Source organism: Jaculus jaculus, chromosome 15 (genome assembly GCF_020740685.1).
Source record: "Jaculus jaculus isolate mJacJac1 chromosome 15, mJacJac1.mat.Y.cur, whole genome shotgun sequence".
NCBI lineage: Eukaryota > Metazoa > Chordata > Mammalia > Rodentia > Dipodidae > Jaculus > Jaculus jaculus.
Genome location: NC_059116.1, coordinates 28,174,621 through 28,186,947, shown reverse-complemented (window position 1 = coordinate 28,186,947; position 12,327 = coordinate 28,174,621). Strand labels below are relative to the sequence as shown.

General features: G+C 41.7%; 1 protein-coding gene across 1 annotated transcript in view; it reads left to right on the top strand.

Moving 5' to 3' along the window:
* The window catches only part of Chst9 (carbohydrate sulfotransferase 9), a 297,984-nt gene that overhangs the window by 45,158 nt on the left and 240,499 nt on the right, over window positions 1-12,327 (top strand). The window contains exon 2 of the mRNA XM_045135093.1: window positions 1,150-1,368. Within this exon, the coding sequence (XP_044991028.1) occupies window positions 1,266-1,368 (103 nt within the window). The 5' untranslated portion in view covers window positions 1,150-1,265. The remainder of the gene's footprint in view (window positions 1-1,149; window positions 1,369-12,327) is intronic.

Sequence of the window (12,327 nt, the reverse complement as noted above, 5' to 3'; positions counted from 1 at the left end):
TTCTTTTTGAAATAGGGTTAAGGGCCTGGAATTTATCAGTGAGCCTTAGGGACAGCTACCTAAGCCTCCCCAGAACTGATATTCCAAGTGTATACTTCCATGCCGAACATTTTTATGCATCTTCTGGAGATCCAACTGAGCTTCTGTTTGCCAGATAAGCACTTTACAAACGGAGCTTTCTTCCCAGCCCTAAACTTTCCCTTTTTGAACTTTATGTACAGTCCATTCTCCATATGCGCAGATCCATTCAGTCAGATTTAAAATATTTGCAGGGCGGGGATGAGAAGACTTCATCTTCAGATTCAACCTATTACACATCAAAAATATTCAAAATCAATAATTGCATCTCTACTAACCATGAAGACTCTTTTCCTTCTTCTCCAGATGGTAGATTCTATCCACCATTTACATAGCATTTACGGTGTGTTGACTATGAGAAGTGATCTAGAGAATTTAAAGTACCAGCTTATGTAAGAATTTGTGCATCCAGCTATCCTTATATCCTGAGGATAGCAAGGAATGACATGGATATCAAGAACATTTTTCTTTTAATTTTCATTATTTACTTATTGTGTGTGTGCGTGTGTGTGTAGGGCTGTGTGTATGGGCATGCCAGGCCCTCTTGCCACTGCAAACAATCACCAGATGCTTGTGTCACTGTTTGCACCCAACTTAGGTGGGAGGTTGGGGAATTGAACCTGAGCCCATAGGCTTGACAAGCAAATGCCTTCCACTGTTGAACCATCTTCTCAGCCCCACGAAGGATTTTCATACATTCTATTAGCGTGTGTTTCATTGAGCAATCTATTCTCTTAGATTTTTTTCCCCCACTTGTAAGCATGTTCAAGTCACCCAAACCTTCACTCTGAGCAATATGAAAGGGACAAAACCTGGGAAAACTTTACCCAATTAAAAGTGATTAGTCACAGGATGGTACAACCCAAAGATCAGATAAAATACAACAGTAGCTGCCATTCTGGAGGTATTTGTCTCTCTTCAGTTACAGGGCGTTCCGGAGGTGTCTATCTCTCTTCAGCTACAGGGCATTTGAGTCTGCAGTGGTGTGGACAGATTTCTGATCTTCTCCATGTTTAATGGGCCTCAGTGTCATCAGAACATGTACAGTGTGTTTTCTTTTTCTAATTCTAGGTTACTTTATGGAATGGGTCCCGAGACAACCGCAAAAGGCTTAAGTTCTGTTGAAAAACAAGCCATGCGTCCTTCAGATTCAGCGATGAGGAAACCTGCAGCCATCTGAAGCGGTCATGAACCCCAAACAGGTCTTCCTGTCTGTGCTGATCTTTGGAGTAGCGGGGCTACTGATCTTCATGTACCTGCAAGTCGGCATGGAAGAGAGGCGGCACACAGGTAACGGGGAGACTCCTGTTCTCCCTTTTAATGATAAGCACGATGGCCCTTTTGTATTGAGTAAGACGTGATATGGATAAATACATAGTACGTCCAAAAAAGTGCCCAGCATCCATAGCCAAAATTCTCAGCTCCGAAAACAAGGAAATAGCATACAAGTTTGGTGGCCCCTTGCTCGCTGCCTGACTGTTAGAGATTGTCACTTGCATTAGCATGAGGCGGTACAGCGCCACAGTTCCGTGTCAAGGACTGTTGGACGATTTGTCTACAAAGTACTGCCCTTGTTCTCTGTATCAGACACAAGGCTCAGAAGCAATCAATATACTAGAAATTTTCCTTTGAATTCTTAATTTCTGCACTGATAGTCAAAATTGGTATGGCAACTCTTACTCCCTTTGCTATAAAAGCAAAAGTTGATTTTCTTTTCTTATAAATTACTAGATGCCAAAGGTTTTAGACTTCACAGGGCATAACATTTCTATCATAACTACTCACGCCTGCCAATATAACACAAAACCAGCCATCAGGACTAAATAAACAAATGGATGTGGCTGTATATCAGTCAACACTTTATTTGTACAAATAGATGCTCGGCCAGATTGGGCCCATGTGTCATATTATACTGATCACTGCTATTCTCATCTCGTACTGCCTTCATTCAAGCTACAATCCCTGAACATTATAGAAACTAAGTTACTGCTAAAACGCATTGTATTTACAATGAATGTAATATTATTAAAGGAAATATCAGAGAACATCAAAGAAATGTATACATTCAGCTGTTTTGAAATTCACTTGTTTTCCCTTGGTAGAAACAATTTATGACTTGTGGCTATTAGGAAAAATAATGTAATGATAGTGATTTCTTAGTTACTTCCAATGGGACTTGTTTTGAAATTGTTCTAAATAAAGTACCTTCAAGGGTACATTTAAATGTGGTTTCATCAGAAATTGGAACAATGAGCTGGTATAGAGGTGAGGAAAGGGTTAATCAAAACTAAGGATGTAGGAATCAGCTGTTGTGTAAGTTTTATAAAATAAGGGTTTTGCCGGGTGTGGTGGCACACGCCTTTAATCCCAGCATTGGGAGGCAGAGGTAGGAGGATCGCTGTGAGTTTGAGGCCACCCTGAGACTACATAGTGAATTTCAGGTCAGCCTGGGCTAGAGTGAGACCCTACCTCGAAAAATTTAAAAAAAAAAAAAGGTTTTATTTAACAAAAAGCATATATTCCAGTAGTCAGTCTACAGTATTATATGCTTAAAAATTGTATCTATTTTAACACCTTTTCTTGACTTATCATCACAATTACTCTAAATGTATTTAGTTTATATAATGACATTTGTATAAAGAGGCTGTTTATAATTATTTTCTAGAGAACCTACAGTATTAATTGTCAAAACATATTCTTAATTCCCATCAATGTTTACATAATCTATAAGAGTGCACTAACTTTTCTATATGACTAAAATGATTTAGTAGAATAACATAACATATCAAATGAAACCTCCTATACATAATATTTATATATCCTAATTCCTCCTGCGAAATGATTCCTAACATAGATTCTGTCATGTAGTAAGGCTTTCAAAGGCACATGTTGAGTAATGACTATGATGATATGATGAATGAATGAATGAATGTTGAAAACTGACTGCAAACTGTAGGGTGAAATGAAACAAAGAGAAAGAACCAAGATTCCATCACTGGGATGTTTACTTGTGTCATTGCCTCGTACGAATTTTACAAGAATACAGCAGAAAGGGCACTTGACACACACGCATGAAAGCTCAGAGGGCCTGATGCACCCTGGGTTCAAGTCCTCATCACCCACACACACAGCTGGCAGCGCCTGTCACCCCCTTTCTGTGTGGAGTAGAGATTGACCAGAGGGTCACTGGGGCTCCTCTTGGTCAGCTGGTGTGTTTGAAAATGGGAACTTCAGGTTCAGTGAGACACTCTGTCAAAAAAAAAAAAAAGCAGAGCTGAGCAATAAAAGAGGATACCCAGCATTATGCCCTGGCCTGTACACATGTATGTGGGGCACATGCATGTGCATTTATACAGTATATGCACATCCCACACACATACACATGTAATAAAGAGTATTAACAGACTCGAATACACAAAGAAAAATATACCTACAGACTACTATATGGGAAAATGTAGTCCAGTTGTGTAGTCTGTCAAGAAGAATCAATATTCAAGAACAATTGAAATACGTGACAGTGTTCTGCAAATAAAAATGAAAGCTTACATCACACCTCCACAGGCATCACAGTACTCACTTATTTAGAGTTCAGTAAGTAGTGAATGTTTACATATACTTTCTTTACTGATAATATCTTACTTGGTGGGTGGTATTGCAAGTGTACATCTCAGGAAATTGAGGCTCTGGGACATAAGGGGTTCATCCAGAGGTTCACATCTTGAGGCATCCATACAGAGGAAAAAGTGTAGACTTGAACCCAGGTTGGGACACTTTGAGGCCCATACCTATACCCTATGACTCACCCTCATGCACAGAAATATGATTCCTACCGCTCAGTAGATCAGGTAGAATGTAAATGAGCTGCCCTTATGTAACAGCTAAGAATATTTTTCAAAGTGAGACCCAAACATAGGCCCTGCTTTTCCTTATGGTCTTTAAAAAGGAGATTGTATAGACATACACTACATGTAATGACATCAGTAAAGCTCTCTCAACATCCTTCATATTTGTAAATGGAGCAGCATACAAATTCGTAGGTATGTGAACTCTGCTACAAGTTGGAATCTTAATTTGGGTTCATCATTTTCTCATGGATGGGAAAGTTACTTTCTTAGGCTAATATTGGTTGGTAAAGAATTTACCTTTTATTCTCCTAAACTTTATTTGTAATTGCATTGAAGTGTTCTCTTGGGTTCTAAAATATTTTAAATAAACTATATAAGATTTCCAGCACTACTCATGACAATAGGCACAAATATTAACCTCAGGATTTCTTTTGGACTATTTCACTGTAGAAAGGCTATACTGTTCTTCATGAAGCCTTCCACATGGAGGTATGCTTCTTGTCAGGCCAGTCACTCACATTATATTTGTAGTTTCCTAAATAGTTAAGGTTGAGAGTATTTCATACCTGTTTTAAATAACAATGGGAACATCAGTTATTTTTAAAGACCATCTCTTTTTAAATCTAACATACCTGAAGAGATGCTTCATAGATCATTTGAAAACTGAAAATCAGGGGCTAGGAAGACGGCTCAGCTGGTAAAGTGCTTTCATCACAGGCAGGCGTTCTCCCTACCCACACAAAGGCTGGGTGCATGCTGTGAGCCTACCATCCCCGTGCAGGGAGACAGACATAATCGCTGGAGGTCACCAACTAGCCTCATTGGTGACCTCAAGGCCAATGAGATATCCTATCTCAAAATGGTACATGCATTTCTCAGGGTCACACCTGATATTTGCTCTCTGACCTACACACACACACACACACAGAGGCATGCATGCATGCATGTGCATATACACATGTGCACCCACACATGCATAAACACACATACACACCACACATACCCAACGAAAGAAACCAGAAAACTGAAAGACATTTGTCTTTTGAACACTATAAAACTGCCTCTCACTAAACCTTGTAAGACGAGCTGGATTTGGTTTCTGAGGCTGCAGGCACAGATCATGCAGAGCTTTATGACAGAAAGTCTTTCGTCTGGGGTACATTTCAATTATATAAAAGAAATCTTGCATTCTCATCACACCTTTTACTTGAGGCTTTTAAATTTTAGACTATGGAATGTTTTCTAAGCCTCCTTGACTTTCCTAGTCATTGTTGTAATTATTAAAATAAGATGTTTTGGAATTCCAAAACCAATCTTGAAAATGCTTTGGTATGTCAGTTATAGGTCTGTGAAGACAATTCTCCTGGAGGTGAACGAGGATGGCAGGGGAGCGGAATCTGTCTAATCCCTCAGTGGACAGTTTCCCCAAAGCACTCATATTTCATAATACTCCATCAAGAGATCTGTTGCTTTACGCTTTGGCATGATGGATTCTATTTTACACATGTTTTTGCATGTGTTAACAATGCACATTTCAGCTCAGAAGCACCTCTACAAGTTCAGGACTACTTGTTAGTTTTGCAACCCTAAGCAAATCGCTTAACATTTCTGAGACTATTTTCTCACCTATAAGATGAGGGTGGTATATTCTATATTGTAAGGCATAAAGAGTGAAAACCTGATCCATGGCTTTTGGAGGTAGGACCTTCGGAGGAGGTAATTATGGGTAAATGAGGCTATAGGTGGGGCCCTAATCCCATAGGACTGTGCCTTCATGAGAAGAGGAGAGCTCTGGGCATTGTAGGTATCAGTGTTTGCAAAACACTCAACAAGCAGGAGTTCACAGTGATTGCCACTTGTCTTCTTTTTTGCTTGTTCATTTGTTTTTGATTTTGTTTTTCCAGGTAGGGTCTCATTTTAGCCCAGGCTGGCCTGGACTTCCCTACGTAGCCTCAGGCTGGCCTCAGACTCCTGGCCTTCCTCCTACTTCTGCTTCACAAGTGCAGGGATGAAAGGTGTGTGCCACCACACCCAGCTGCAACCTGTTTTCATTTGCCCAGAAATGAGGCAGAAATCTGCATGCGTGCTTATTTGAAGGGTTCAGACTTATTCACAATTCAGAAAGAATGAATTGTGCTCAATCTTGTGCCTTGTCTAAGGAAAATAAAAAAAGAGAAAGAGAGAGAGAGAAGTAATTTTAAAAAAGAAAAACAAGACACCACAGTTCCAACTCTGGTTAAGAGTGGGGAGAATCTACCTGGCACGGAGATTGTCTGATTGCCGATGTGGAAGCTGGAAGGGGAACGACAGGACTGAAGGCCGAGAGCCGTCACTGCCCAGCTGTCCCTCGTGGCTATACAAGCAATGTCCAAGGACAGGTATGCATTCACTCAGCAGTCTCTTCTTAGCGAGTTTACAATTGGAGGTACCAAGTAGTGTGGTGAATGGAGGGATATAATGGGGAGCCAGATATAATTCCTTTTCTCAAGGAGACTATAGTCTCATGGACAGTCAGTAAAATAAAAAATGGTCTTGAGCCCAGCCAAGGCATCGGTACAAAAGGATAGTGTATTGTGACAGAAAGGAGAAAGGGCCTCCATTATGGGGCAAAATAATGACTTGGGACCAAGAGAAAGAACCATTCAGTTGTCGGTGATAGAACTACAGGAATAGAAGGGGGGTGGGGAAGCCTCAGCAGCCAAAGAAACCAGGCCAGGAGGGCCAAGGCAGCTGAGTCACAAACATAGCTCTCCCTTCCCAGATACTGGTTAAATCTGCAATGTTCTGTTGTTTGTCTGTGTGGAATCGTATTGCCGAAAGGAACAAGTGACAAAATGTAGTGTGTGTACCTGTTTATTTTTTACACTACTTATTTGAGAAAAAACCAGAGAGAAGAGAGAGATAATAAGTGTGCCAGGACCTCTTGCTCCTGCAAAGGATCTCCAAATGCATGTACCACTTTTGTGCATCTGGCTTTATTCCTGTACTGTGGAATTGAACCTGGGTTTTAAGGCTTTGCAAGCATCTTAAACCACTAAGCCAAAATCATCCCTAGCCCATATAACTGTTTAATATGCACTATTAGCCAGAATGCAAACCCTCCCTTGAGTGTCAGAATCTCAGTTTCAGAAAAGATCTGGAAAACCACCTGCTCAGGGTGCCGCAGCAAAACTGTCAGTGAGGTTGAATTCCCATTGTGTGGTCATAAAGTTAGGACCCTAATCCAATAGGATCATGGCTTCATAAAAGGAGGAGGACCCTTAAAGAGGACACTCAGGCCCTCTTGTTAGTGGGGCACCGCATGACTTCCCAACTCTGTCACTTTCCCACCAGGAAAAAAATAAAATAGAGAGAATGAGAATAAACAGACCTCACCATTTGCAGCTATAGAACCATCGAGAACTTTTCTTTGTAGAATCCATGAGCTGGAAAAGCATGACTTCCCAACTCTGTCACTTCCCCACCAGGAAAAAAAAAAAAAATAGAATAAACAGACCTCACCATTTGCAGCTATAGAACCATCGAGAACTTTTCTTTGTAGAATCCATGAGCTGGAACAGCCTACAGTTTTTTTGTGTTACTCAGTCTGTGGTATTCAGTTTCAGCCTCAGAATGAACTCAGCCATCACTAGTATTTTTTTCAAAGCTGTAAATTAAAATCCATTATGTCCCTACTTGAAGCTTTTCAATGATGCCTCGTTGTCTCCAGCAGAAGTTTTTCTCTGTGGCCCACAGAGTAGGCTAAGGCCATGGCTTCACCTTCCTCTTGTCTTCTACAAAAGCAATCCCTTGGCTAACTCAGAGTTCATAGCTTTGGCAGCCCAGGGTGTTTCCCCTACCTCCTATCTCTTATGTGTTAGAACTGGACTTTGACCACCTGCAGGTAAATCAGCCTCTGATTCCTTGGGCATTCCTTCCCACAGCACAGAACATTGTTATAGGGAAAGTGTAAGAGAAAAGCAAAAGAGAACACCAGACTTGATCTCTACAGACTGTTTGTTGAGAGAAACAGTGAGGGGCAGCAACCTTCCCATGGGATGAAGGCTGAAGCACTGAGCCAGGCTGAGGTTCAAACTTATATGGAGGATCCTAAGAAACGGACTGTACCAGGTACAGTTGATAAGAAAACTGTAACTGTCTGTGTCCTTGTTGAGAATAGGCTTCTTCAGCCAGGAATGTCTAAGGGTGGATACGGAGATGGTCCCTGGTCCTTCAAGGCCATCTAGGCTAAGGGGAATGCATCAATCAGGGAAGCTGTAAACTTAATGAGGCTGAATACCTCTGTTGCTTCTTTCTTGCCTGCAAGCGTTAGGGATAGCAATTAACTCTTTAGTTCCCTTTAGTTTTCAGGGAAGGCTGTTAACCCTTCAGTAACACATGTTGGATGCTCCATTGTGCTATTGTGCAAGTAGATCAGCACTGGCTACACTGGTTTTCCAGCATCCTTGTTAAACATTTCCATAAATGGTGCTTGAATTTTCCTACTTGCTTCTACAATGGCCTTCTAAAGCTCCATCTATGAGTTAGCAAGACTGGCACACTTAGCCACCGCACACACTGCATAGTGTATTTTCCATGGACAATGAAACCTTAGATTTTCTAATGATTTTTTGAATAAAAATTTACATTTTTATTGAGAGAGAGAGAGAGAGAATGGGCACACCAGGGCCTCCAGACACCACAGACAAACCCCAAAAAGCATGTACCACCATGTGTATCTGGTTTACATGAGTTCTGGGGAGTTGAACCTGGGTCCTTAGGCTTCGCAGACAAGCGCCTTAACTGCCAAGCCATTTATCCAGCCCTGAAACCTCAGATTTTTAAGAACATTTCATGAAAGATGTGATCCATCTCACTCTAGGGCATTCCCTGTATGTTCATTTTACAACGCAGGTATGTGACTCATGTGAGAAATGCTAATTCCTAAAGAAAATCCCTATCAAGTAGTGAAGTGTTACATACACACTTTTAAATACAAAGAAGAAAGCTCAGGACAGATCCATCCTAACAGGTTTCATTATTTCTTCTGTCACCTGTTTCTGTATGCATGCATGACGTGTGGTGGTCAGAGGACAACTGACTTTCAGGGCTGTCCTGGTTTCCCTCCACTGCAGCAGGCGCTCTCTTTCTCATTGTGTACTGCTGCTCTCACTAGCTGCTCTCCTGTTTCTCTTTCCCTTCTCACTGTGATTACAAAAGCCCACCGTAGCTTCCAGCTTTGACCTGGGTTCTGAGGCTCTATATTCAGGATTATAAAATAAACACTTTATCCACCGTGGTTTCATTTCAGATGTTTTTTATTTATTTACTTATTTTTATTTTTTTTTGGTTTTTCAAAGTAGGATTTCACTCTGGCCCAGGCTGACCTGGAATTCAGTATGTAGTCTCAGGGTGGACTCGAACTCACAGCGATCCTCCGACCTCTGCCTCCCTGAGTGCTGGAATTAAAGGCGTCCATGCCCCACCACGCCCAGCTCACTTAGATGTTTTATGTAAATTCTGGTGTTACAGATGACTGGTCTCCAGCTGATGGCAGTTTGGGAGGTAGGGCCTTGCTGGAATAGGTGTGTCGCTGAGGCTGAGCTTGGGCATGTTAGAGCCACTCCCCACCCTTGCTAGAGTTTGGCTCACTCTGCTGTTGCTGTTTGTCATCTGCTGTGGCAGAGGTCATGTCCAGCTTCTACTCATGCCATGCTTTCCCCTGCCATCATGACGCTTCCCCTTGAGACCATAAGCTCAAATTAAACTTTCCTCCCATCAGCTGTTTTTGGTTGGGTCTGTTGTTCCAGCAATGAGAAGGTGACTACTGCATGCACTGAGACATTTCCACATACCTCATTATTTCTTTTTCTGAGATTTTTCCACAATATGTATTTGTCTCAGCCTTTCCAAACTGAAATGATTTCCTAGGGATTCTGTATAGTCTACAAACTTTGGGAACTACCCCTAAGTGTTTCTATTCAAGATAAATAATTTTTAGCTAATCACTGATGATGTTGCTATATGACTGGTTTAAACACAGAAACCTGGATTTTCTTTCATATGTCTAAATATACATATTATTCATGATTTCTACAAGTTTCTCTATGATTTGCATCAAACAAGTACTGGTATCTGTAGTCAGTTTAAAATTCAGTGTTAGAATCTAAAGTCATTATGTCCCTGTGAATCACCATCAGTAACTATGAGAGACGCACATGGCTCTACTTTTACCTTGGGCTCGGGTTGTAGCTCAGTGGCACACATGTGCATCACCGTCCCCAGAATCACCATCAACAGAAAAAAAAAAAAAAAAAGCGGGCTGGAGGGATGGCTTAGCAGTTAAGGTGCTTGCCTGCAAAGCCAAAGGATCCAGGTTCGATTCCCCAGGACCCACATTAGCCAGATGCACAAGAGGGTGCACGCATCTGGAGTTCCTTTGCAGTGGTTGGAGGCCCTGGTGTGCCCAGCCCATTCTCTCTGCCTCTGTCTTCCTCTTTCCCTGTCAAATAAATAAAAAGTAAATAAATAATAAAAATAAAATATTGATAGGAGAAAAAAATGCAAGCGAAGAAGGGAGAAGAAAGAAAAAGAGAAAACACAAAAATCAATAATGTGGAGAATAAATGGTTCAAACAGAGCCATACTCCCACCTTCACAAAACTCGTTACTGAGCTGAGGAGACAAGTCAATGGATAAAGTGCTTATCACCCAAGCTTGAAGTCCTAAGTTTGTGTCCCAAGCTCCCATGGAAAATGCAAGTCTGCTGGCATGTGCCTGTAAGCCCAGTGTTGGGAGGATGGAGAGAGGGTCCCTGGGCTTGCTGGCCAGCCTGTCTAGCCAAACTGGTGAACTTCAGATTCAGTGCAAAACCCTGTGTTAAATGATAATGTGTAAAGCAACTGCTGTCAATCTCTTGCCTCCACATACATCCATGCATACCTGTGTGCCCATCCACTCCTATGAACATACATATATATATACATGTACACACACACACAAAAAAAAAATACAATCAAACTCACCTGCTGTCACAGAATTCTCACCCTTTAGAGGCTGAGGCAAGAGGATTGTAAGTTTGAGGCTGACATGAAGTACACAAATAAGTTTAAGGCCAGCCTGGGCTACGTAGTGAAATTCTATCTCAAAGAGAAAAATCAAAGTTCACTGTCATGTTCTATGGGACTCTGGCCCCAAATATACTTCCTGTTTTCTTTGCAAGCAGTGAAGTGACATACTAGTAAAGTAAACACACAGGCTTGCGTTGCTGAAGGTCAGGGCTCGATTCAAATCCCACATGCTGCTATCAACATGAGCATTGCCAAAGCAAGATACTTAATTTTCTTTTTCTTTTTTTCCTTTTCCAAAGCAAAAGAAATACCAGTTATATTTTAACTGCCCTGTGTTTATAAGTGCGAGAGCAAAAGGCGGTAGCTGTAAAGTCACGATCTGAGACAAAGGAAGGCCACCTTCTCCTGCCTCCGATAACTGACTCTGTCACCGAGTCGGGCCTCTGTGCTCCCGGTCCTCCAGGAAGGCTTCCTTTTCTTCTTGGTGCCAGCTCTGTCTCTGTGAGCAGCTTTTTGGCACGTGTAGTTTAGCCCGTAGACGACATTGATATAATTCTTCCCTCTCCAGCCTCTAATGAGAGTATATTCTTTCCTCCCAAAATCAAGCTACTCTCCCTGACTGGGCTTTGAACTGCTGTAGAACTGCACTTCCTGTCTGGATAACTTTGTAAACCCAAACTAGCACAAAACCACAGCCATCGTGGGAGGACATCATGTTTACTGTCAGTCTTTCTCAAGGGATGCAAATCGCTCTTCTTTAAAAAGTCACTCGTTTGAATTGATGACTCCGCTCTGCTGACTGTGAACTTTTTTTTTTTTTTTTTAAATCAGATGAACAGGGGCTTTGACTGCTTTCCTCTGGTCGCTGGCATGTCCCTCTTCCTGGAACGTGACTCTCCAACATCCCAGCCTTTCTGTTAGCACTTCCTATCTCTGGAACCCATTTCCTTGACTGCACCCATGCTGGAATTTTTTTTTTCTGATTTTTCATGTTACAATTTAAGTATCACCCTTCTTACACATCCTAAAGTAGCTATCCCCTGCTCCTTTCTCTCACTGGACCTGTTCTATTGTTGTTTTTTTTTTAATTATTTCATAGCAGTTTTCTCAATTTGCATACTTACATATGATATTGATTTCTTAGTAACATTAGGCTTCCTGACAGAAGAAGACCTTGTATATTGGTGACCAGTGCACCCACAGCCTTCCCCTGCCTCCAAGTGCTAATGCCAACCTGCCCTTTGCCATGTGTCTGTGGCATACTTCACAATGTGGCGCTAATTACTAGTCCACCAGACACCTGTGACTTGATTGTCACCATGGGCTGGGCTCTAACTCTCTTCCTCTGAGACTCC